The 25,415-nt window shown below is 45.3% G+C and overlaps 2 protein-coding genes across 8 annotated transcripts; one reads left to right on the top strand and one right to left on the bottom strand.

Moving 5' to 3' along the window:
• Window positions 1-504: 504 nt before the first annotated feature.
• On the bottom strand, window positions 505-21,078 carry ACOX1 (acyl-CoA oxidase 1). 2 transcript variants are annotated; one of them, XM_041486479.1, is made up of 14 exons: window positions 20,889-21,078; window positions 19,724-19,883; window positions 14,183-14,343; window positions 9,283-9,390; window positions 8,676-8,795; window positions 7,393-7,508; window positions 7,024-7,193; window positions 6,554-6,716; window positions 5,689-5,879; window positions 4,910-5,089; window positions 4,199-4,304; window positions 3,970-4,113; window positions 3,001-3,207; window positions 505-2,046 (listed from the first exon to the last, which is right to left on the bottom strand). In XM_041486479.1, the coding sequence occupies exons 1-14, from the start codon at window positions 21,001-21,003 to the stop codon at window positions 1,996-1,998; spliced, it is 1,992 nt and encodes a 663-aa protein (XP_041342413.1). In that variant the 5' UTR covers window positions 21,004-21,078; the 3' UTR covers window positions 505-1,995. The 2 variants fall into 2 exon arrangements, with proteins under 2 accessions (XP_041342413.1, XP_041342412.1); XM_041486478.1 differs by lacking the exon at window positions 14,183-14,343 and adding an exon at window positions 11,115-11,275.
• On the top strand, window positions 20,426-25,415 carry TEN1 (TEN1 subunit of CST complex). Of its 6 annotated transcripts, XM_041486480.1 has the most exons (5): window positions 20,426-20,575; window positions 21,825-21,831; window positions 22,947-23,049; window positions 23,169-23,326; window positions 24,564-25,415. In XM_041486480.1, exons 1-5 carry the CDS (start codon window positions 20,426-20,428, stop codon window positions 24,701-24,703), a joined length of 558 nt encoding a protein of 185 aa, XP_041342414.1. In that variant the 3' UTR covers window positions 24,704-25,415. The 6 variants fall into 6 exon arrangements, with proteins under 6 accessions (XP_041342414.1, XP_041342419.1, XP_041342420.1 ...); XM_041486485.1 differs by lacking the exons at window positions 20,426-20,575; window positions 21,825-21,831 and adding an exon at window positions 21,160-21,185; XM_041486486.1 differs by lacking the exons at window positions 20,426-20,575; window positions 21,825-21,831 and adding an exon at window positions 21,172-21,317.

The following is a 25,415-nucleotide window of genomic DNA, read 5'->3' as shown; positions in this document are numbered from 1 at the left end:
CCACGGTCAGACCTTGCTGAGGCACTGATCAGCCTTTGCTGGTGTTGGAGCTGCAGTGACACCGAGCAGATGTCACAGCCAGCTCTGCCCTGTGCAGCAGGAGAGGCTGGATCCCCTGGGATGGGACAGGCATCCCCATGGGATGGGCCTGGCTGTCCCACAGCGCTGCAGAGCAAAGCCAGGGAGGTCACACTACATAAAACACCAAAACCCAACTCATTTGAGGTCTTCTGAATACTTCATTCTACTTTCCCCCATTAATTTACGAGATCCACTGAAGGCACTGTGTGAAAAGAAAGACATTTTGTCTGAAAACACATTTTTGTAATTTATTAGATCTGTACAGAGCTAGTGCTGTTCTCATTAGCATATTTTTAACCAGCTCCCCCCATGCCCCCTCCCCAGGCCAGCAGCCTGTTCCACTGGACACAGGGAAGGCAGAGCCCTCAGCCTCCTCTGGCATCCTGAACTTCCACAGCACCTGAAACACTCAGCAGCCAAAAGGCAAGTTTGATTAGTTTATTTAAAATTAAACATTTCTTTCTGTTCAGCTACTGCATGTGGAGCCAAACCTTGTGTCTGATCACGGTTAGTGCCAGAAAACTGATTCAAAATTAGACTAACAGAGCCCAAAGCTGCAGAGAAGCAGCTTCTCAGGTGTTGCCTCAGAACTGCAGGATTTGGGTTTATGCTGAAGCTTTTTACCATTTTAAGCTGAGAGCTGCCCTTCTCTAGTGTGAAAAGGTTTTATGGTTACTGAACAGAGTTACTGGTGTGGAAAAGCAGCAATGACTTTGCTTGGTTGTAGCTGTTGCACTGATTTCCCTGGGCAGCAGGATGTTCTCCTCCAAGCTGAATTCTTCCTGTTCAATCAGGCAGCACCGTGCAAGGCCCAACTCGGTATCAAAACAAAATTAAGCAAATCAGAGAAAGCTCCTTGGAAATGCATGGGTAGAAAAAAAATAATTTAAAAAATCTGGACACTCCACTTGGATTGTCATTTTCTTGACAAATGCCTTTAGAAAACCAAGACAACATCCCAGAAAAATCAGAAGACCTGAGGATGTTGGTCAACTGATTTCTGCCCTCCAATACTGGCTTCATCATTCCAGGTCAAATTTGCAGTTTTTACCACTACATGTGGTTTTTTTCCCACCAAATGAACAGAAGTAACATTTGTAAAGTGCTTTGAGATAGTGCTAGAAAACGCTAAGAGTGAAAAGAGGGGCAGAACATCTGTCATCAGCACCCAGCTGATTACTACGGGTTGGTTTTATCCTCAGAGCAGCATCACTATGTTCTCCTTTGACCTCCTATTAACCAAGAGCTGTCACAAAGGAAAAAGGAGTTTGTGCAGGGCAGTGAAAGAAGGAAAACAAAGGAAAACATGGGGATTTCTTCTGGAAAGATGCCTGAAGCAGAGCTCCAGGGAAGGATGGGTATTTACTTCCCAGATCCATCAGGAAAACAGTGCCACACGCAGACTCACATGCACAGAGCTCTGCAGGAGGCTTCACACAGCACAAACATTTGCCAAAGGAGGAGAGAGGTGGGGCCAATCTTAAAAAAAAAAAAAAAAAAAAATTAAAAAATCAAGACACTGATGCTTTTTTGAGGGGAGGACATAACTGCTCACCAGAAGCTACTGCCTGAGGGCTGTCAACTATGTCATAGTGAAGCCCTGCCACTTTTCCATTTGACAGGAACTTCTCTCTAGTTAGCAGCTTCACAAAAGCAATCCTTGTAGAAATCCATAAAGCTTTCCCAGATTTTTAAAAGGTTAATTTTACCATTATAATTGCACTTTAAAAACAGGCATCAATCCCTACTCTCCCCAAACACCTCCTCTGTTTATGAAAGAGGAAAGAAAGGCTACAATTATTCACTGTCCTACAGCTACAGGATTCAAAGGTTTGATTAAGGTGCCTGAAGGAAGGATGCAAACACCCACTTTTCAGGGCAGGGCAAGAGTGCATTTTAAAAAACCTGCAGGCTTCACAGCTTGGCTTGCATTGGCTTCAGGTGTTTGTGGAAAGATTCATGAACCTGCAGGACAATGAGACAGAAGTTACAAGGTCAGGTTTGATCTTTGAAACAGTTTTACCTCCTCACACCTTTCAGTGTTTCAGTTTGTATACAAAGAAAATTTAAATCAGAGGCACTTTGGAGATTTAAGAACAGCCAGATAACTTCTGTATTTCAGGGTCTACATGATAGAAAGCATGAGGATATAAAAAACAGCCTGCCCACTACCTTTATTTTAAGAAAGAAATGCTAGATTTATATCCATGCAATTGTCTGGCATTTTAATTACAAGAAAACTGGTACAGGTTTCTAAGGGGCTGTAAAGAAGCTCCTAAGCCTCAGTGACTTCAGAAGTACAGAACACTGAGCAAACTGTGGTGGGATTCAACTCCAGCTGCAGTCTCTGGCAGCCCATTGCAGGAGATAGTCCTCCCTCATCAAATAAAGGCACCAGGAGACAGGATTTACCATTCTGGCTGATGGAGCATGGGCACTTCAGTTTATTTTAGCTCGGCTGCAGCTCCAATCCTAGGCCAGATATACAGCATCTGACACCTAAGTACTACAGGGGAGCAATTTATTTTCTCCTCCACTCACTGCTACAGCCTGAAGAGTGGAAAATTTGCCAGAAAATGGGCATGGCTTCCACAGCTACTGTCACTAAGCAGAATCAACAGCAAGTGACAGTTGCTTTTGAATTCACTGAGATACTTCAGCTGCTCCTCTGTGGAGTGCACCTTTTCCTCCCTCAACTGAGAAGCTCAAGAGATCCCACAGGGATGAATGCAAGGTACACCTGGGAGAGAAAACTACAGAGAGCAAACTGAAAGTAGGTTGTTAGTTTTGGTTCATTACTACTTGTGACTTTTCTCCCCCCTTCCTCAATTACCTGCTGAGATCACTGGAGCAGAATTAACAACCCTAAAGTGAGTTATTTCTCTGGTCATGTGAGAAAAAGAAGAGAGGTTTCTTTACCTGCGTTTTGTTCAGTGGGGATTTCTTTGCCCACTCAAACATGTTCTCGTAGACGTTGCCGTCGTAGCGGCCAAGCACAGAGCCCAGGTGGACATCATGGAAGTCAAAGGAGTCCACCAGTGCCACTGCATTGGGACGAATGACAGCCAGGAGCTCCTTCACGTGTTGGTTCACCTGGGTTATCTGGGCACTGGTCAAGATACCCGCCTTGAGAGCAGAAACAAGGATTACACAAGTCACAAATCCTTCCTTCCCCAAGGGCTCACACAGGCCAGCCTTCCTCCACACAACAATGCAGTAGCTCATGAAACACCAAGGGTTTCTTTTTTCTTCACTAAGCAATTTGCCACAGCACACAAGCAGGAGATGCCCTCCATACTGCCCAGCTATTAATCCTGTATGGGAGAAGCATTCTGTGAGTACCTATATGTTAACTGCAGCAGCAAGTTTTCTTGGAGAATATGCATATAAGGGTATTAAATTGTGCTTGGCTCCAGGGAAATTTTTAGTAAGCAACAAAGAGGAAAATGGGAAGACAAAACATACCAAGTCTGCCAGAAGAGCAAACAAAACACTGCTGCACAGATGCGTTCTCAAACTGACAGAATGAAGAGAAAAAAAGCAATGCCTGACAGTGTAAAGCCATTAACTGAAGGATGAGTTAGAATTCGGAGCACAAGATCCCCTTTCAGGGATATTAGCTGTGGAGCACATTCTAACTGCAGCTTCTTTATTAATTCCTTGTTTTTTAACACACAGCAGCTGGTCACCAACTGGAAACCATTTCACCTAAACCCTGGCAAGGGAAACCCAACAAAAGCCTTCCAGCAGACCTGTACTGCTAACGACTCTGTCAGCCAACAGCCAAGAACTTACACCTGTAACATCCATACAGCTTGGCATTAAAAGCACATTTGCAAGCAGTGAACCTGGCTTCAGAGCTCTGGAGTGCTGGAGGAAGGCACTAACCTGCAGGAAATCTCCTGCATTCCTGCTGATGCCAAACAGGGCGTACAGGAGGCACAGGTCAGTCAGGACCGCGCGGACGGCGGCGTCACCGACCTCGGCCAGCTTGGCTGTGAACAGCTTCACTACCACATAGTGACAGTGGGCCTGCAGAAACCAAAGAGGGTCAGTCAGGGACACAGAAAGATCAGGAGCTGTCACAGCATGTTTCTTTAGCAGGCACATCACTGACCTCTGATGCCCGCACAAGATCAACAGAAGTCCTGTTCCAGGCATCTTCCTTGTTATTTCTGTGGGTCAGCTCAGCTTGCAGATTCTTTGCTGCAGATTCTACAAGCCTGTTTCACATGAGGAAGAAAAACAGTTTAAATAATAACAGCACATTAACAGGATGACATACACTGAATTCATACACATCAGTCATGGCACATGAGCTCAGAATTTTTCTCATGTGCTGTGAGTGAAGACAGTGACTGGCGTGACAAGTTGTGCCTCTATAACACCAATAATCACTGCTGCAGCCACAACACAGCTACAGAGGGGTAAGAGGACTTCTGACAACACACATGTGGTGCTTCAATACCTACTCACAAGTAGGTGTCTATTCTACTCACCCACTTCCCTCACAATGGACTTTAATATCAGGATTGTTTCTCTCTAGAGAGATCTCTGAGTAGTTTGGTATTTGTAAGTTTGAATATACTTTACACACAAATAAGAAAAAGATACATCCCAAAGGACTGGGGAGCAGAGTAACCAGGCTATGAGCAGCCTCAAAGCCTTTAACCCTGACCCCAACCCAGTAAAATGTGTCACTTCCTGAAAGCAACACACGGATCAAAGCTTTGCCAGCCACGCCTCGAGAACCCAGCACAAACAGGGCAGTGCAACAGCACCACCTCACCCAGTTTTTCTTGGCTCAGCCCAGTCAGTGTGAGCTCACCGGGCAGCACGTGACTTGTAGGCCTCCACCAAGCTGGTGGGGTCGTTGATCCTCACGGTGACAGTCCTGGCAGCCACGTGCTGGGGCTGGATGCGCTGCCTGGAGAGGTCGTTCAGGTAGGACACCATGCCACTGACCTGCTGTCCAGAGGTCACCTGGGTGTAGCTTTTCATAAGGAACCTGAAAATAGAGACAGCAGATGGCAACTCTTACTCATAAATTGTTTGAATGGACAAAAGTAATCTCACCAAGGCTCAGGCCAGAAAGAACAGTTGTACCTGTTTATCTGTCAAAAATGGGGTAGGGGACAGAAACACGACACCGGTTTCATACTAATACAGATACTTCTGCTCATTACTTTGTCACCAAATTCACTGCAAACTAGTCAAATAAAAGACTCCTTAACACCAATTTAGTGTTAAGAAGGGCATCATTTATTACAGGTGTCTGGTTGCATGGGGGTAACTCCTCCTGGTGTGCATGTGATTTTTTACAAGTGTGTTGCTTACATACAGTCACTACATGCATATTATAATTAACTCATTACGATAAAACCCTCCCCAAGCTCCCACACTGAGTCCTTGTTTTGACTGTAGCTGCATTCCCAAGCCAGATGTCTCTCCCTTATCTTCCAACTGTCCTTGCTGGGATAGCAGATCCTGTTTCTCTGACCAAAGTTACACAGACACAGCAAAAATCGAATTAACCCTTTTGGTACCAACTCCAGCCACAAGGACCACGAGGAGAGGCTGGAATATGCCTGTGCAGAGCTCCCATACCTGGCTGTCTGCAGCATCATGACGGTGTTCTCCCCCTCGTAGGTGCAGGACGGGGTGAAGGTGACATAGATGTCAGGAATGCCACTGCAGCGGGAGTAGCCGTGCCCGCCGCACGCCATCCGGCATTCCTCAATGCCAGCATTGGCAGTCCAGGAGGTGAAGGCCTTCAGCCCTGCTGTCAGGGCGTGCAGCTGAGGGGAAACAGCAAAGCCAGGTTTATTTTCCAGTCTTAGTTTGCACACATACATGTTAAGGACTGCAACTCCCAGAAAAAAAAGTGAAGTCAACACTATTCTTGCGCTGTTCCACAGGTTTTTGTTTTTCTTGAAGGAACTCTTTCCTGAGCCAAATAGTTATATGAAAACCCTTGTACATGGAAAGCCGTATTTAAAGTACACCATTCCTTCTGACCCTACACATTTTATGTACAAGACTGTTTTCAACTGCCAACTGTCACAAACCCTGACAGAAATTTAACATTTTACAACCATAATCCCTCAGTATAGTACTGATACTTTGATCAACACGCCTATTCTACCCTACGCATCTGGAAGAACAATTAAGAAGTTACAGCACAAGCACAAGACCAGTCTTAACTCCCAAACAGTACTCCATCATTCCTGGAAATGCACCTTTTGAATAAAAATGTATTCCCAGTAGCTTTCTCACTGTGCATAACTCCCTGTTTTTTATAAAATGCAAATAAATGTCACCAGCACATTCTGGACTTGGGGGCTACTGAAACTACAGAAGTAGAAGACATCTCATGAGTGAAAGCCAAAAAGGCTCAATGCCTCTTTTTCCATGCTGTGAAGAAACCTCACACAAAGTCAACCAACACTCTGGTTTCCAGAGGACACAGTACCTCTGGCAGCTCACTGAGGTCCCCCTTGCTGATGTCCCCATTGATACGATGATAGGTGTCCTTTATGTAGGCTCCCACAAAATGGAAGGCATATGCTGTTGCCAGGAGAGGAAAGAGTTTGTATTGCTGGGTCTGATAATCCAGGATCTGGGGTTCTGGTTCCCTAGAGCAAAACACAGATTAGTTAGCATGTCAGTGGTAGCAACCTGCTGCAGAAATCCCACTTATCCCTACTCGAAGTATGTTCACTATCCATATCAAGGCAGACTCTCTTAGACCATCCAGCAAAACCATCCCCTCTGGGAGGGGAGGATATTCCCAGAACGAAAGATTATGCACTCCCCAGGACAAACAGTGCTTTGAAACCATACCGAGTGCCAAAGCAAGTATCAGCCACAGCCCCCATTCCTCGCAGTACTTCAGAATTTTCCCTCAGCAGTTCAGGCTGCTCTGGGTCTCCCTGCACTCACCCTGGCTTCAGCTCAGACTGGTGTCTGACGGCGCTGTAGCGGATGGCGATGGTGCAGGCCCGGGACAGCGAGCGAGCAGAGTCACCCACGATGAGGGAACGGATGAACACCATGGTCCCATAGGTCAGCTTGTCACTGACTGGTTTCACATAAGTGCCATCTGGTTCAACCTGCCAAAAAAATAATAGATTTAAAAAAAAAATACAGCGGGTTGATTTGTGAAGTTTCCTCCCTTTAACATGTTCACACTCTGAACTCATCAAGCAGCATTTACAAGCCACCCACAATCCTTTTGGTGCAGTACTCAAGCTCACACGAGCATTCAGCGTGCCAATTTCTAACAGCAGATGCTGAAGCTCACTGCTTTACCTGGGCATATTTCATCAGCATGTTTTCCCGAGGAATTCGGAAGTTGTCCATTTTCAGGTAGCCATTATCCATTTCATCATAGCCAAATTTGGGGCCAATGTCACCCACTGTAATACCTGCCACAGACAAAGCCACTTGCATTAAGAAACAGGAACTAAACAGCACACAAGAGGTTCAGGCCTTCTCCAATAAGGAGATTGGTTCGTTTTCTAGCAAGTCCTGGCAGTGTTATGAGTAAGAGTTAACAGGGACTTTAATCTCTTTGATGGAAAAGTGGTGTCCTGCTTTTGGCTGGGATAGAGTGAAATTATCTTCCCAGTGGCTGGTACAGTGCTGTGCTCTGGATTTAGCACAAGAACAATGTTGATAACACACTGATGGCTCAGTTGCTGCTGAGTAGCACTTGCATCAGATCAAGGACTTTTCAATTTCCACACTGCCCCAAAAGTGTGAGGCTGGGGGGACACAAGAAGCTGGCAGGTGACACAGCCAGGACAGCTGATCCCAGCTGGACAAAGGGATATCCCCACCATGTGGCATCATGCTGAATAATAAAACTGGGTGAAGCCAGCTGGGGGGGATGACAGCTCCCTGCTCACGGACTGGCTCAGCATCAGTCAGCTGGTGCTGAGCAATCACACAGTGATCACTTGCTCTGTATATTCTACTATTATTATTATTGTTGTTGTTGTTGTTGCTACTGTTATTATTGTTAATTTCCCGTCCTTTTCTGTCCTATTAAATTGTCTTTATCTCAGCCTGCAAGTTTTACTTTTATCACAGCTCTTTCTCCCATCCCTCTGTGTGGAGGGAATGGCTGTGTGTGTTTCGCTGCCTGATGAGTTAAACCACAACAACTGGATATCAAAACATGGGAGTCTCCAAAATTTCCATGCAACCCTACTATCCACTCACTGCAGGAGCTGTCTCTAAAGTTCATCCAGCTCACTTCCAGCTAAAGAGTGATGAAAGCTCTTCTTCCCCTATGAGAAAGCAGGATGTTGCTGCTTGTGGAATGCATAGCTGGGAGACACTGGGGCAGAACCAAATCCCAAACTAACCTTCACTGGGGCAGAACCAAATCCCAAACTAACCTTCACATTGAAGGCTGGGTAGGAAAGATGATTTAGTGGTAATTCAGTCATAAGAAAGAGTCATTTAAGCCCTGTCATCTACCAGCTGAATTCAGCTAATGAAATAAGCCACGGATTTTAACAAGACACAGCAGCTGTACACAGTCAGAGAGAAAGAGATTTAATCTATTCCCAGAACAGCATTTGTACCTGGCAGAGGTTCGTGTGTGCCCAGCTGCCGGATGGGGACAATGAAGGCGTGCAGGCCTTTGCACTGGCCCTGGGTGTAGAGCTGAGCCAGGACGATGGCGTGGTTCGACGTCTTGCCAACTGCAACGGGAGCAGGACTCAGCACAGAAACACAGTCAGACACACTCACACACAGAGTCTTTCTTCTGAGACAACCTCATCATATCATGCACTAGAAAACCAGACTGACCCCAAAGGATGTCACCCCAGTCGTAAAGCTCTATGACAAAATGTTGCTCAAGTCAATGGAAGTTGCACAACACAATTTTTTTGACTACAAAACACTGAGTCCTTGGCACACCCACCAGTGAAGCTGAAGGAACTATAAATAATTTGATACAAGCAATCAAAAATGACACCAAATCCACAGTGTGAATGGTTCTGAGCAACAGTCCAGAGCACACAGACAAAGTTCAGCAGGCTCTGATAGGTCTGCTTATTATGCAAGAGTGACTGGCTTGCAGCCAACTCTTTGGATCAACTTTCAGTCATCACTCTGCAGATATAACACACATAGCATCACCTCCCTGAGTTTCTCCATACATCTTCCAGATTTAGGCACACTTACGTCCACCAGGCCACCACTTAATGGAGGTGACAGTGGGGCTGTTGAGGATGAACTCCTGTGTAGAGGGGTCGTAAGTGGCTGTGGTTTCCAGGCCCCGAAGATGAGTCCCTGGAAACAAGAAAACACACTGTTTTGGCAGGAAGTCAGTCACAAAACAGAGACAAGGACAGAACTGGACAATGAGAAGTGGAACTCCAGTAGTAATGTTTGAATTTTAATTTTGCTTTTAGGCTATATGTATAAAAGGCTAAATATCAAACAATTAAGGAAGAACAAGTGAGGGCCAGACCACATTCTGGGACTGCCAATTCTCAGAAAGCATTGATTTTTTTCCCCAGTGGTCTAAGACTAGTTTTCCAAGCACCTCCAACCTGACACCTTTTTGCTATCACACACCAGAAGCCATTTCTCATTCAAAATGTTCCACAGGAACACACTCACCTGAATTTCACTAAAATGCAATCTGATTAAATTGCAAAATAAAACCATCCAGTTCTCAGCCACAAGATGAAATAAACAGTGCCCATCACCTCTTCATTCCCTCATCAAGCCTAAATTCTCCTCACTTGATGGAGCTGATCTCCCAGAGGAGATCATCCATAGCTCCAAGAGAGCAAGTAATGGCACATGTATGCCAGGTATTGATGCAGGTAGATGAAGAGACTGCAAAAAGATGGAGATAATTCCAGGAACAGTCTTTTGTCTTCTGCCCTCAATGCTTCACTTCCCACACACCTGTCTCAGAGCAGTGGCACTGCCCCTGAATGCTTTAAAAACTCCCAAAACCACCAGGTCTACTTGCTTAAACTAGACAAGGTGTGAACACTCCTGAGAGTCTGGACTGACAGGGCAGGACAAGAGGTCCAACAGGAAAAAGGAGATCACCTTGCAGCAACCATGTTCCCAAAGCATGGAGGTAATGGCAGACTTCCACAGGCAGCTCAACACAGACTTACTCTGCTGGCAAAGGATCTTCAAACCTCACTAGTTCCAAGAGATTCTCCTCAGACTTGCAGTTACTTTATGCTTCACACAGTCTCTACGTTTCCCTTCAACACAAAGGTGAATCCTGCTCATTTTTAGAAAAAAATTCCCATCTGCAACTCTGAGATGACCAAAATTAAAGTTCCCCAAGGCAGAATATCCTTCCTTTGAAACTTGAATTAGAAGTGTTGCAATCACAATACTGCTGAAGTTATCAAAATCCATCTCAAAGCTTGAAAGCAAAGGAATGGCAACAAAAACAAAGTCAACATGATACAGAGAACTCAAAAAGCCCAACACATTTCAGGGTCAGTTAAAAAGAACACATAGGAGTGAACTAAGAGGAAAAAGCTTCCCACAGAACACGAGCATTGGAACCAAGTTAATCCTGACCCATCTGATCCAAGGTTAATCCTGAGGTGAACAAGCAACTCGTAATTTTTTGGCATCTCTTTCACTACTTCAAAGCTCTGTCCTTTTGTCTTTACACTGAACATTAATTAGAGCAAAGCAGAACTCCAACTGGGAAGAACAGCAAGTGTAAAATGAACAGATGCCACCAAACTGACAGCAGCAGTGATGGGCAGTAATGATACTGGTTTGAATGGCACAAGGAGCACCCAGGTGCTCATTTATAGAGCTACAGACATCCAACCCTCCCTTCAGAGGAAGAGGGAAGCAGCACATGGAATAATGCTCTATTAACCCTTGCAGAGGCTGTCTACTGTTCCCTACAACCACAGCAGCCTGTGTAAAACTGGGACACACACACACTGCTCTACCCAGGCACGGGAATCCTCTGTACACAAAGGCATTCTTAGAAAGAGCATTTACTGAATGTACTGTACCATGGCCCATTTCAGTCTGGGCATAAGTGCCAATGATCTCCAGGTTCCAGGCAGGCATGAAGAAGCGATCCTGCTGCTCTGGGGTGGCCTGGGTGAGAAGAGTGGGGAGGAACATGCCCAGGTGAAGGTCCAGAGGTTCAGGCCGTCCACGGTGAACAAAGCTGTGAAGAATTGTCACGGGATGGGAGCGTGAAGGGAATGTTATGGGAGGGAAGCAAGCGTGAGGATTCACGGTGGAGATTCAGGAAGAGACAAAAAGAAAAAAAAAATGATTCACGTGTCAATCAGAATTCAGCAAGTGTATTTCAGAGAGCCAGAGCACTGTCCTTTTCTCAGGCCTGAGTAATAAGGAATTGCACTCACTTTGAAATAAGCATGCTGCAATGCATTTCTCTGTAATCCTGCAGAAAGTGCATCTGCAACATTCCCCTATTTTTGACGCACTATGATTGATTAAAAAAAAGGATGAATCCAAACCAAAAGATGGACCAGACCTTCTGGTTTGAACTTCAGAGCATCCCTAAGTTCAGTGGGCTGAGGCAGTCAGCTGAGGATGTCAGTTTGTTGGAGATGTGATGTGGCTGAATGCAGTGTGCTTTCAACCAAATATAGAAAGTCGACCTTTTTTTTTTTTTTTGACATGTTTTGAAGGTAGAACCTGGTGGAAATTACAGTTTGTCCAGCTAAACAAGTTAGCTTTCAACAAACTTTTTTTTTTTTAAATGACAAATCCTAACTGCCTGTAATATTTACTCTAATTTTTAAAAATTAAATATCAGACACAATTAGTGTACATGGCATTTCAAATCAACTCCCTTCAACTTCTGCTATTTTAAAGAACTTACTTAAAAGGACAGTGCTCTGTATGTGTAAGTCAAAGTTACACATGAACAACTTGGGAAGAAAGCCAACATTTTTGAATTTGTAAATCACCAGCACAAATTATCTCCAATTAAACATATTTCAGTAGAATTGCTTTTTCTCCACGTTCTGTCAAGCACCACTGTGAGGTAATTAAGTGGTCTATTAAGTTTTTCAATATAAATTGAAAATTAATTAATATTAAATCTTAAATTATTGACAGCTTTGAGTATTAAAACAGTGGTGATAGATTGAGAACAAGTACCTCCATCTGGCTCATTTATATATGAAATAAATTTAATTGGACTCCAACAGGAATATATATTTTTTTTTTCTTAATTCTATGTATTATGGAAAGAGCACTGGTCTGAGCTTGGCTCAAACTCATCTGACATTCTTAGCAAAGTGGGAAGATGCAGCCTAGTGTTCTCTAAATACACATTAACATGAACTAGTTCTGTCCCTGGTGCTGCCCAAGAACTGCTGTTGGTATTCTCGGACTCCTATAAATAACTTCAGCTATCTAATAAACTCAGCAGCAAGGTTTTCTAAGCTTTCTGACTGCACAGTGACCAAGCCCAACAGGGGACTAATGGCCTACCAGGAATACCAGATTTTAAGTGAGTTCAGTACTGGTGAGAAGTACTGAACAGCTACAGCTGACAGCCAAAGAGTGACCAAAAAAAAGAAAAAAAGAAAAGAAAATCCTTATCTACCAGCAGTAGTTATAAACCAGATAGAAGCAACACAATATTTTCACTTTTTCACTGCTCCTTCTTGTTTAATTTTCAGCCCTGTGCTATTTGTGTTTTTTCTTTCTTTGATTTTTTTTTTTTTTTTTTGAGAGAGAGAGAGGAGACTTCTTCACTAAGAAAGAGGCTAAAATCAACACAGGCTATCACACATATAGTCACCAAGAAAAAACTGAGTAACTACTCATCCAGGCCAGAGCTCAATTCAATAATCCAGAGGTCTGCTTCCCCATCACCAGATTTTAAACATCAGGATTAAACTAAGCAAAGCTCAGTGACAATTACTGCAGCAGCTTCACTGATGAAATATCAGATATTCAACACTCACAGCAGGAATGCCAAATGTCTGCATTTTAATTATTCAGCATAGAAAGTATATCTACTTCACTGTATTCCATTTAGGGTCAAAATACCAATTTACCATGAAACAACATGAGAGCTGTAAGGAAATCAACCATCACCAGGCAAGAAAGTGCAATGATCTAATGTGAAATCAGAAGTAAATCCAATCATTGCAGTGTGGATGTGACTGATTTCAAGCAGCTGGTGTGAGAAAGCAAATAAGGCCAGCAGGCACTGATTGTTGCCATTCAGTTCTCTCTCAGCTTCTGGTGTTGAGCTGGGTTTGTTGAGCAGGACAGAGGACAGGGTTTCTTCCACTGAGTCTTCTACAAATGTTTCAGCAGCTGTAGCGGAACAGCCAGGCAGCTGGCATTGCCATCCAGCAGAGTCCAGACTCAGGCTTTCCCACTTCAGGTGCCAGCACAAGCACTGGAGTCCTTGTTTGTTAACTATTCTTGCTGGTATTTAACAGCCATAATTCCAGGTTCTGGGCTAAAAGACTGTGTTTTGATCCATTAAATGTTTTTCCATTTGAAGCAGTGAAAGTTGCTTTCAACAACAGCAGGAATAGGATGTTTTTTTTCTTTGCAAGCAAGACCTTTCCAGGAAAGCTGTACAGCTGCAGTGCAGCAGCATCTGGAAGAGAAGTGCCTGGGCAAAGCATTCCTGACTTTCAACCCAGAACTCACAATCTCTCCACTGCCCCTGTAGGAATGCTCCTGACCTGTTTCTGCAGGCCAGCCATGCACTGAGGGCTCTGGCATACATGTCCCAAAATCAGGCAAAACTAAAAAGCACAGTACTGTTCATTGACACGTTCCAACTGGTTCAAGTGAAATTCAGATTCTCAGGGCTTAGAACAACCTCCTCATTTCAAAACAAAGGTAACACCTACCAATGCAGAGGTCAGCTAAGAGGTGCATTCTAGAAAAGACCAGAAGGAATCCTGGGATTGTCAGGATGTGAAACGAGGCAGCTCTCTGGCTACAGACATCAACCATTAACTGAGGAACTTCACCTTTCCCCCTTTTATACTGACCCAGGGAACATGAACAATTTACCCACTGGAGTTAGAGAAAAGAGGTTACCCATTGATCCCTGAAGGGAACTAACCATGTCCCATTTCGGTTTGGGCGTAGGTGCCAATTATCTTGACTCCACGGACCAGGGGCAGCCACTTCTCCTTCTGAGCAGCAGACGTTTGGGTCTCTATGGTTTTGTGAAACATGCTGAAGTGGAGACCCAAAGGTTCAGGAAAATTGCCCAAGCATGTTCTACAGGAGAGAAATAGAGGGATCTGGATCTCAGTCTCACTGTTACCATGAACTTTGAAAAGGTTTTCTCTAATTGGAGCATAAGATAAATAATCTCTTTGCCTTCATTCAACCTTTATTTTTTTTTTTTTGTCCCACAAGCAACCTCCAAATGTGGAGGCATCAGAAGCAATGCTAATGGGGAAACAAATGTTTCTTCCAGCATCTTCTTCACCCTGTGAATCCTGCTGTTCATGAGAAACTTGAAACTAAGGACATGAAAACCAAAATATTCTCTCCTCCATCTCTCAGGCCTTGTGGGAATAAATCCCACTACTGCTGGTAGTCTACAACTAGGGCATAATTAGTTAGAAGAAGTATGTATTAAAAATGAAAAGGTTTCTTTGGTGATAGAGTTCTTTTCGGAACATCTCTGTATTGCCTGCAGCTGCTTCTATCAGTTGTGAGATCTGGAACTCACCTTCAATTAAAATTACCATTACAGTCTAGTGCTGGAGGGAATGGAAAGAAAAATCAGGCATTTTAGGTGTGCTTCATCAAAGCAGAAGTTATTTCAGGAAAGAAAACTCTAATCATCTAGTAGCCACAATACCAGGCAAAGTACATTCTCAATTAAAACATCTTCCCTTCTGCAGCCTGAACAGTTTCTTCATCTTCAATCTACTGTACAGAAATGTTTATTCCATCTAAACTCTAAAACAGAGGAGGAAAAAATGAGTCCTCTGCATAAATACCACAGGGGATGTTCTGCACAAAGCTTGTCAATTACAGCAGCATTTGTGACTGGCATTTTGTACCGTGCAGAGAGTAAATAATTGACAATTCCACAGCAGATCATGCACAGGCTGTGAAAATCAGCCTTAGAGTGAGAGACAAAGCACCACTGAACTACACGTTGCCTGTTTTAAATGAACAGGACTAAATGAGCCATGGATTTTTCCAGAAGCAAAACTATTGCAATCAAGTAATCTAATGCTGGTGATTAATGTATTAACTGTGCTTTAAGCTGGTGTGGGTGCAGGTACAGTGCCTCAAGTTCCTGGAATTGGGGCACACAGTTCTTCCACCAAAAAATACTCTCTTGCCTACAGCAGCAGATGTTACCAAAGCTGATGCTTTCAGGGTGACCAAGGGCTTAAAAATACTGCAAGGACATCAAGACAGAACTTTTCAACACTCTTGTGGTTTTGTAAGTAGATCATTCTTTTAACCCAGGACCTATAGAGCAACAGCAGCACCCTTTTCTTCCTGACTGCCTGCAGCACAATTATTGTGCACCTACTCCCTGGGCCCAAAAAGGACAAATCTACAGGGAGAAAGTGAGTGCTGACCTTGAAACATGAAGTTTCAGGGCAGCTTGGGAAGAGCTTGAATGGGTCTTTGCGTATTTTCAGCAGTCATTGAAAGAAATTGAGAAAAATGTGCAGCACATGCTTTGCTGTCAGGAAAAATCAGGCCAGACACTGCCTCTTTGAAGGTAATGCTCCAGGAAAACATCCCAAAAATCTTCTGGAAGGTCACACCAGCAACTTTCACTGCCTATGAGGAAGTTTAATCACAAGTGCCAGGTATCTAATGATTACTATTACCTTCTCTGACAGGAGGAAGACAACAGACATTCTGCAAGTGGATGCTTTAACACAGATCATGATGTTTCTGTAGCCAACCATGCAGAATTTTAACAGCTTCTAGCATTAACTAAGCTGAAAATTAAATTACAGCAGAAACTGTTCATCTCTGCATACTCCACACTGCAGATTTAGGATTTCCTTAATGTGCCTTTTAACAACTTGAATGACAATGAGAGAGAATCCTGTTTTCCTCAAGACACAGGGCAAACAGAAAGGTACCAGCTGTGAAGGGAGGAACAACAGGTTTTCTTCCCTTCTGTCTCTTTCTCTGAACTCTTACTGCTTCCCATTACAATTTCAACACTCCCAGCACCTGGACTGGCTGTTCTCCAAAGGCTGCAGTGTGTAACTGCTCAAATGCTTTGCTCCATCAGACTGATGGTGGCAGTGACCATCTGATCAATGCCCAGCTGCTCTGAGGTCAGCCTTGCTACAACAACCAGTGTCACAATGAGGCTGCAGCTCCAAATCCACTTCTGGGAGAAGGCTGTGTAGTAATATGTGCTTAGGCAATATAAACCTTCCCAGATTTCACAGCAACCAGTGCCACCCACACAGTAAAAGGCACTTATGTGACAGGTGTGTCACTGTCTCAAGACAGAGGATGACAGAAGAAAAGCCTGTGTGTTCAGAGGCTCCAAAGCTACAGGAACAGCTGCAAAGCCGTCCTCAGGCTGCAGAACTGGGTCACAGAACAGGGGCATTTCCTTTACATTAGTCTGCCTGCAAACTTTTCTGCTTTGGGCAGCTCTTGAAGAAACTCTTTTAAGGATGAGCACAAAGGGTCATCCCAGGGGAGAAGGAGCAGGAGCTGGGTTTGAGCTGTGCTAACTGGCTTCAGAGCTAACAACTCCTATGGCAATAAACTCCTGTTCCAGCTTTATCAAAGTAAGATCAAGCCAGACTCATTCATTCTGCATTAATTTAGCAGTGGCAAGTAGGGCCCATAGTAGAGTTTTTCTACTTTGATTTGCTCAAAGGTACTCCAGGTCCTAATTTAGAGATGTAAAAACAAATTCCAACAGGGAAAGTGCACACTCATGCAATGCTTATGAACACAGGAATCATCTGGTGACCAGCAGCTCTCAGATCTTCTCTTCTTCCTTCACCCAGTTTGTCTCAACTCTTTTTCACTTCTTTGTTTAATCCCGTTTTCCTCAATGAAAGTTAATTAAAGTTGAAGGTGAATTAAAACTGGGCAGCTTGCTCTCTTCCAAGAGCATTGGAGCATTACACCAGAAACATTTCCCATTTTTCATGCTGACTTACATTTTGCTGCAGTTAGACTGTAAAAGAAATCTGAAATATTAGCACTTTTAGGCTGCTGGCCTTCAAAGCTGTAGTCACAACAGCTGCAACTGCAGTATGAACACAGAAGAATTATTACATGAAAAGCAATTAAGTATATTTAATAGATCCTCTTATGATTTGGAGTTCAACAAAGCCCTTTGGAAACAGGAAGGAGGAGCATTCACTTGGACATGTCACAGCAGCAGCAGCAATTGTTTAAGTATATCTTCAGGGCAGTGAAGGAAGCAGCATTTCTCCTCACCTACTCATAAATCAAGCTGTAAAGTTGGTGAGTCATGTGCAAAGCTACCTAGAGATGTTCTGGCACTTTAGGAAAGCTACAGGAAAAAATTCTTCAAAATTGCATATGTATATCTGTCCCTGCCTTTTGGGAGTAAGTGACAAAATTTCTTAAGCTTCCATAAGCAGAAATGTCAATCACAATAAATACAACTGGGTGTCTGAATCAAGGATGTCAGTCTATTTCACAAACTTCATCTGAGGCATGTTGCAACACCACATCCATTCAGCTTTCAGTTTGGAAAAATTAATAAGCCCAAACACACTTTTCCCAGGTCAGCTTTTGCACTAATGAAGTCACTTCCAGTTAACATCAATTAGCAATTAGTTTGGATATGGGATAGAAATAAACATAATTTTGTCAGTTGGGTGCAGTTCACCAAATTTAAAAAATCTTTAACACTCAGCAAGTGGGAAAGTGGGGACAGATGTTAAAATGCAAATGAAATCAAAGGATGAAAAAATAATCCTTTAATTTAATCAATTTTTTAAGCAGCACCAAGCCCACATCCTCCCTTGCCAACACCACAGATTATAGTAAAGAAGTCATTTCAGAATATCAACAGTGCACAGTTCTTAGAGCAAACACACTTCACCTGTAGGCAAGAAGTTTATGCACTGCTCTTCATTCTGTTACACGTTACTACAGAATAAATATGGTATATAAAATAAATAAGCAATGGCAAATAGTCAGTCTACAGTAATTGCAATTGCATTTTGAAATCCTGAATGGTGGCAATTAGATTTTACCTTGGACCTTTTTTATTGTTTCTGTTGGTTTTGGACTGTGAATTCTGACTAGTCACACCTGACCATTCATGCCATGTTAGATATGGAGGTACTATTTGGTATCTGCATGAAATATTTATTAAACTTTCACTCACTGAAGAATTGCTGACTCCAAAGTAAGTTTATGGAAAGACAAAGCTAGAATGTCTCCTTTGACTACTTCAGAAAAGTCTGTTTTCATATAATACTGTCATTAATGCTACAAAAAGACAGAAAATTGTTTAAAATTTTCCATCTGATAGACTGGATAGACTTTGCTGAATTTTCTCTGTAGAAATAAATAAATAAATGAAGAAACTTCCCCATCACTTTCAATAAACCTTGTGTAGGAAAAAAAAATTAATTGGCTGTGCAGCACCTGAATAATCCACTGCTGTCACTGAACTTGTTCCCTGTTATCGCTGTCCACCAATGTTGATTTTCAAATTATTTACATTACTTCCATGAGAACTTTCATGACACAGGTCAGTGCAGACCAGTTTCTCTGAAAGTAAAGCCACAGTGCACAAGATGACTTCAATTTCCTAGTGCCAAGGGTCATGCCCTGGGGCCCATGACAGCTTTTCTACAAAACCAGTCAGAGGGGGCTTGTGGTTCATTATTTCATGTGCCAAAGGATATATCTATGGGATTATGGCAGATTTCTAGATCTGTGTAACTTCTCTCTTATCAGTTTCTGTTTGATTAAATCAGAGTTTAACAGAATTAGGGGGAGAAATGCATGAAAATCAGGAACTGAGTTCTAATTTCTTCTGGAAGGAATGAAAACTCAGATGTAAAGACAGTCTTGTTTTCATTAACTTGATCCAAAGGTGGTACTATCAGATAAACCAAAGGTCAGGTACAACAAAAAGCCTCTGGGTCAAAGAGAACCTCTGGAGCTTAGAGGAGGGAGCCAGAACAGACAGTGACACACAAGAACTTATAAACCATCTTGGAATAGTTTCAAGTATCTCTGCAATGTGACTTTATTGGGTCTAAGTGCAAAGTGAAGTAATCAGCTTTTAGAGATTTCATTAGAAGCTGCAAACTCATCAGATCTATTCAGATTCAAAGTAATTCTGTATGATTTTTAATTCCTTTTGGGAAAAAAAATCTGACTTCAAGTTCTGTTTTTTAGTTTCTGCACCACACATACAGAACAGCGTATCATTGTTAATGTTGCATTTCTCTTAAAAAAAAAAACCCTATGAAAACACCACATTCAGGAATTCAGGGTTTCATCTGAAATTCACTGAAGCCAGACTTGAGTGGGCTTTTATACAGGTCTTGAGCTTCCTTTAGACAACAAACACAGGAAAAAAGCACAACCCTAGCATCCCTGCTGATGACTGAAGTACAAGAAGCAAACTCTGGATCTTTTTAGGTACCTTTTAAACCAGTAGATCTCCTCAGGATCTGCAATTCCATACTCCCTTAGCTTCATCACCATCAAGGAGCTCTTCCTGATGGCTTGCTCATAGCGTTGGCTACGGGACAGGAAGTTCAAATCCTCGTGTTGGAAGTCAGGGTCATTAAGAACTAAGGCCTCTGGGGACAGAGCAGAAGAGGAAAACAAGCTCAGTTTCCACAAACCTCAGCAGGGAGTGAGCAACAACCCAGCATTTTACCCAGCTCTACCTCAAGGCAGGGGTATCAAAAAACTGAAAATAAAATTAGAAGTTAACGAAATGAGAATGAAATCAAAGCTCTTTGAGAGCTGCTGGCACTCCCATTCCACACATAAATCCCACTTTCAGCTCAAAGCACCCTGGACTTGGCAGGAGGGCAATTCACTGATGTAAGACCAGCAGGTCCCTCAGCAACAGCCCCAGAGGCTCAGGCAGCCTTGTGAACTCTGAACCCCTTGCAACTCCAGCAGAAGGGCACAGTTATTATTCCCCCTGTGCCAACTGGAAAACAAGGTGCCCAGGGAGCACAGACTTTCTGTGTCCCCCCTTTGGAAGAAGTTACACAACAGCAGCCTCTGACAGCCCCAGCCCAGGGAAGAGCCTGGAAGTAGCTCATTAATCTCTCATAACCACATCGTGCCGGTTGACAAACAGATGACATTTGTACTGTTGGGCAAGAGCATGCTAGGAAGGAAAAAGGAGGGGACAGAGCCCATGAGAAATGCCCATGGGAAGCCGCCTCTGACCCTCTGGAGGAAGGGGAAACAGGGAAGTAAAAGGACACTGCTCTATCAGGGCCACCCTACGTCCATTCTGGGGAGAAGAGGGGGAGCAGCTCCTGTTCCCCTCCAACCCCTTCCCTTACGCTGACCCTCCACCTGCAAACGCTCTCCTCAGAGCTTTCTCCCCTCCTTGGGGTCTCCCCTCTCCACAAAAGCGCCTCCACACCCTCTCCCGCCCCACGACCCCCTCACAACCTGGTGGTTCCTCACCTCCCCCGAGGCTCCTCGCCCCGTATCCCGCTCTCCCTGGGTCTCCCCCACCACGCAGCCTCTCCCCTTCACACCCCCGCATATCCTTCTCCCCCTCCGAGCCCTGACCGGGGCTGTCTCTCCCCGACCCCACGGCCCGGGCCCTCCCTCACCGATCTCCTTGCGGCGGCGGGTGCGCTCAGGGCCGCCGTCTAGGATGTGGGTGAGCAGCTCGGGCTGGAAGGTGGCGGCGGCGCGCTCCCTCCGCAGGTCCGCGTTCACCGACATCGCAGCGGCGGCGGCGGCTCTACCCGATCCCAATTCCAATCTCAATCCCGATCCCGATCCTTTCCCGTCCCCGCTGCGCCGGCCCCGCCCCCGCGTGACGTCACTCCCGCGACGCCACGTGGTTCCTGAGCACGTGGGTGCCTCCGCTGCCCGCCCTTCCCGCGGGAGGCGATGGCGGAGCGGTGAGCTGGCGTTCCGTGGTGCTGGGAGCGGTGCCTTAAATCGCGCTGTGGTGGGCACGGAGCAGCGCTGCGAGAGCGCCCGGCACACACGGCATCGGCATGGAGCTGCTAATTAAATAAACAGCTCATTAGGTGCCGTTAGCGGGCTGCGTTTGTGCCCGCGTTCAGTACGGTGTTGGATAGTGCTGTGGATCTGCGTATAAAGGGCTGCGCTCGGGGCTGGGCCTGCCGTAAATCTTTCTGCAAGGTCCTGCGGTAGAGCTGGTGCATGCATTAGGTAGCACATTGGGTGGGCACAGGGTGTGTGGTGACTGGGGTATGGCTTTTACAACCCAAATGACTCCATACGTTAAAAAGTGCATTAAATGCACACTGGGCGTCTTGCATCCCTGGCTGATCCACCTTGCTGCACAGCGTGATTCAGGAGCAAAACCCGAACGGTACAGGACAGCCTTTGCCCTTCTGGAGGTGCAGAATTGTCCCTGCTGTTTGAATGTTAGGTGCGGCGGGGATGCACGGAGCTGCAGAGGGCGGGGAGGTGGCTTGCGACCCTGCCAGAGGGGTTTTTCAGCGCGCTCTGGGTGCCCACAGCCTGGCCTGGGACTGTGGGGCAGCAGGCCGAGAGGGAGGCATGTGCAGGGATGGGGTAAGCCAGAATCGCCCTGGTTTCCCCAGCCTCCCACAGAGTCCTCCATGGGGCATTTTGCAAGGTGACAATACCGTGAGCAATGCATGGGGTGGGGAAGGGACACCAAGCATTAAAGCCACAGCATGTGTGTCAGCTCACTGTCCCCTCTGCTGAGTAGTCAGTCTTGGGGGTCCTTGAATGCCCATCGATGGACCCACTTGTGTGAGTGGCAGGACTCCCTGCCTGGCTGTTGTGCAGCTCTTGGGGTTCCCCACAGAAAGGAAAAAAAAAAAAAAAAAAAAAAAAAAAAAAAAAAAAAAAGAGAGAAAAGCGGTAAACGAAGCACGAGAACATTCCAAACACAGGCAGCCTGCAAGGGAGATCAGAAGGAAAATTATGCCAAAAAAACCCACTTCAGAGCGCAGGCAGGAGCCGGGCTATGGCATTGACTGGGCAGGGTTAGAACTCTGCTGAAGCTGCTTTGCATTCCTGCCTTTCTATGTGCTCTGTGCTGTGGCTGACTTGCCTGTGCCAGCCCTGCTCCACCGCAGGAGCTCCCAGGAGCTCCCACCTGAGCCTTGCCTTGGAATTAATCCTTCTCACTCCTCGCTGTCTGCTAAACCCTGCCAGACTTCTGATGAACCTAGGCTGGTTTGGATCCAGTTTATCGTTCTCCAGCTGCAGGATCAGACACTGCCAGAACTTTTTTTATGTTGCAGTAAAGAGAACAGGCTTGGGATCATTCCACAAGTCTTGCTGCATAGTACTCTGTCACCCCAGCAGCTGAGGCTGTCCCAGTCCCTCACACTCTCTGAACTTCCCAGTCACCATTCTCCCCACTTTCTTAACTTTTCTCAACTCATGCATAGCCTGGGGGAGACCCAGAGGACCTGGTGAGCTGCCTGTAGTTCATGCTGGGTTGTGTGGGACTAGGCAGCTCCTCTTTGTGCCAGGATGCCCTGAGCTTGGCATATGCAGTGAGTTGCAAATAGGACTCAGCAGGGAAGCTGTGAAGCTCTTGCAGCCCCCTGGATGGTGGAACCTGGGCAAGGGAGGACTTGAAGGGCAGTATCACTTACAATTTGGATCAGGTACTGGAGAAGCATGGAGTCAGACCTTTTGCTTTACTGCAGGTCAGCTGTTGTGTGAGATGCTGCCAAGTGCTGCTGTCTATTACTTCCCGTGGGAGATCAACAGCTCGGTCCCTGAGGGGAAGACACTGAGGACATTTGGCAGGTGAGAAGGGTACCCTGCTCTCCTTGCAGGCCAGGCCTTTCCTTCACTGACTGAGCACCCCCTTTTGGTTTGTAATTGGATTTCTGCACAGCTGAGCTTCCCAAATTGATCATTCCCAGGTTATGCTGCTATGACCTGGCCCGATCTGAAGCCATTCTCACCACGCAGCACAACTCGGCTCAGTACCAGGTCTATGTTGACACCAAGTTTGTGGAGCCATTCCAAGCCCAAGTGGGATCTTCCTACATGGTCCTGGGAGAGGCTGAACACAGGGAAGGTAAATGCTCCGGGAACTGGTGCCCTTTGCTGCTCTTCATGGTACCTCAGCTCTTTTGGGGCTCCTTGAGTCACTGAGGACAGCCTGGACCAAGGCTCTTCTCATGCAGCTCCTCCATCACACGAGCATGTGATTCAAGGTAGGAGCAGCCTGTCCCTGCTGACGATGAGAAGAGCCACCCTTATCTTGGTGAAAATCTGGTCCTCTGGCTCAGATTTTTTTAGAAACAGGAAGCATTTCAGCCACATTGCTGGGCTTGTGAAACCTATGCTAAAAAGCCTTCTGGCATGGCTGCCAGCCACCACACTGTCTTCGCCCTAAACGTGGCAGATTGCAGCAATACCTCATTGCAAGTGACTAGGTTGGTCTTTGCCATCCTTGAAAGGCTCTAATAATATATTATCCTTGCCCTCAGACATGTGAGGAATGCAGGCAGACACTGTCATGCAGGGCACCCTGTTGTCCTTTTCTGGGGTGCCCTGTGTTCCAGCTGCTTAGTGCTTTGTGTGGGGAGTTGATCTGTGCTGAGCCATGGGATGGTGAAGCAAACTCTTTGTTATCTTGGCCACACCTGATAAAAAGCATTTGCATTCGTGCCATAGAAATCCTCAGTGGCATGTGGAAAGCCACACTTCACGTGGCCCCTGGAGAGTGGCCTGCTAAGCCACTGCTGCAAAATTCCTTTAGAAAATTGTTATTTTGGTCATCCCAGCCTAGGAGGAAGTTGGCCCCATTTTGCAGGGGTGGAAGGGGAGCAGGCTGAGATGGTGGCTGTGTCACCAAGGCTGTGTCACCAAGGTTTGGCCCCTTCTGTGCAGCTCCATGTTGCCACTTAAATGCCACCAATTAACCGTTGGTTGCAGCCAGCTTTGAGCCTCTTCCAAGCCCTCTTGTCTGCACAGGGACGTTCAGAAATGAGCTCAGACCCATCACTGCTGCTTTTCAGCCAGGGAAAACCAAAATGCATCCAGCCACAAAGTAGACAGATGGCAGGCACTGGCACTGTTCCCCAGTGCAAGGAGAGTGCAGTGTCAGTCACCAGCATTTTGTAGCCATCAAGGCAGAGGGAAGGCACATCACAGAATTAAGCTGCTCCTGCTGCTCACATCAGTGGCAGCATGCAGCCAGTCTGGTTTCCTGAAGTTCTCAGGCTATGATTATTTGCCCAGCTTGAGTCATATGTTGCCTGAGGGAACTCTCTGTCTCCAAACTGCTCTGTCTGTTTTCCTTTCTCCAGAAACTTCCAGTCCTGTGGTAAAAGCACGAATATTGACCTGTGTGGAGGGGATGAATGTGGCCCTGCTGGAACAAGCCATACAGGAGCAGAGGAAATACTTCAATGAGAGGCAGGAGCAGAGGGAAAGCAGCACATCCTGAGAGCAGCTCTGAGACCAGCCACACGCTGGTCCTTGCACTACCATTTGCAGCAAATATGTTCAAAGTAAATGAGGGTAATTTAGTAAATTAGTAAATTTGCTGTGGCAAACGGCAAAGTCACTGAGCAGGGAAACACTTGGAGACTGACTCAATGTGTGTGACTGTGGGCTCTCCATTTCTGCCCCAGGTGTCATGACTGAAAATAGCTCTGGGAAGCAGGTTTGTTGTTTGCTTGAAAGGGTGGCTAAGGAAAGGGAACACTTGGGTTACACTGGTTCTTCCTATTGTGCATTGTGAAAGAAGTCAGAAGAAGTCTCTGAATGTGGAGTTAAGCAGCTCACCTTTGGCAGATGGGGGAAAAGGGTATTAGCACAAAGTTCATTAGCCCTGCCTGGCTGTGGGCCCATGAGTGCCTGTATTGGGGAACCCTGACTCAGCTGCCACACAGGAACATTCCTGGCAAAACACTCACCTATCTGGACTGACCAAAGAAACAAGAAGAACAAAGAGTCACTATTTTCAGTAGCACCTGCCTCTACAGGTGGGAAGAACTGGTATCTAAGGGGAGGATTAATTCTAACTCTAAAATAAATATTAGCAGTACCCTGAGTACTTGACTTTCTTCCTTGACACAACTAAGTTTAAGAGAGCTGAAATCACTATTTTTGAAGTATCAAAAGATTTTAATTGAAATTTTCCTAAATAAAGATGA

This window comes from Pyrgilauda ruficollis, unplaced genomic scaffold, assembly GCF_017590135.1.
Source record: "Pyrgilauda ruficollis isolate IOZ18807 unplaced genomic scaffold, ASM1759013v1 scaffold77, whole genome shotgun sequence".
NCBI classification, from domain to species: Eukaryota; Metazoa; Chordata; class Aves; order Passeriformes; family Passeridae; genus Pyrgilauda; species Pyrgilauda ruficollis.
Note: the sequence above shows the minus strand (reverse complement) of the source record. Positions and strands in the feature narration are given on the sequence as shown.

Excerpts from the sequence above, each read along its gene's own strand:
- ACOX1 (XM_041486479.1), bottom strand. The coding sequence starts at position 21,003 with ATGTCGGTGAACGCGGACCTGCGGAGGGAGCGCGCCGCCGCCACCTTC. Across the intron at positions 7,194-7,392 it reads TGCTGATGAAATATGCCCAG|GTTGAACCAGATGGCACTTA; the intron begins GTAAAGCAGTGA and ends TTTTTTTGGCAG. Across the intron at positions 4,305-4,909 it reads TACAAGTCACGTGCTGCCCG|GCTTGTAGAATCTGCAGCAA; the intron begins GTGAGCTCACAC and ends CATGTGAAACAG.
- TEN1 (XM_041486480.1), top strand. The coding sequence starts at position 20,426 with ATGCTAGGAAGGAAAAAGGAGGGGACAGAGCCCATGAGAAATGCCCAT. Across the intron at positions 23,050-23,168 it reads ACACTGAGGACATTTGGCAG|GTTATGCTGCTATGACCTGG; the intron begins GTGAGAAGGGTA and ends GATCATTCCCAG. Across the intron at positions 23,327-24,563 it reads AGAGGCTGAACACAGGGAAG|AAACTTCCAGTCCTGTGGTA; the intron begins GTAAATGCTCCG and ends TCCTTTCTCCAG.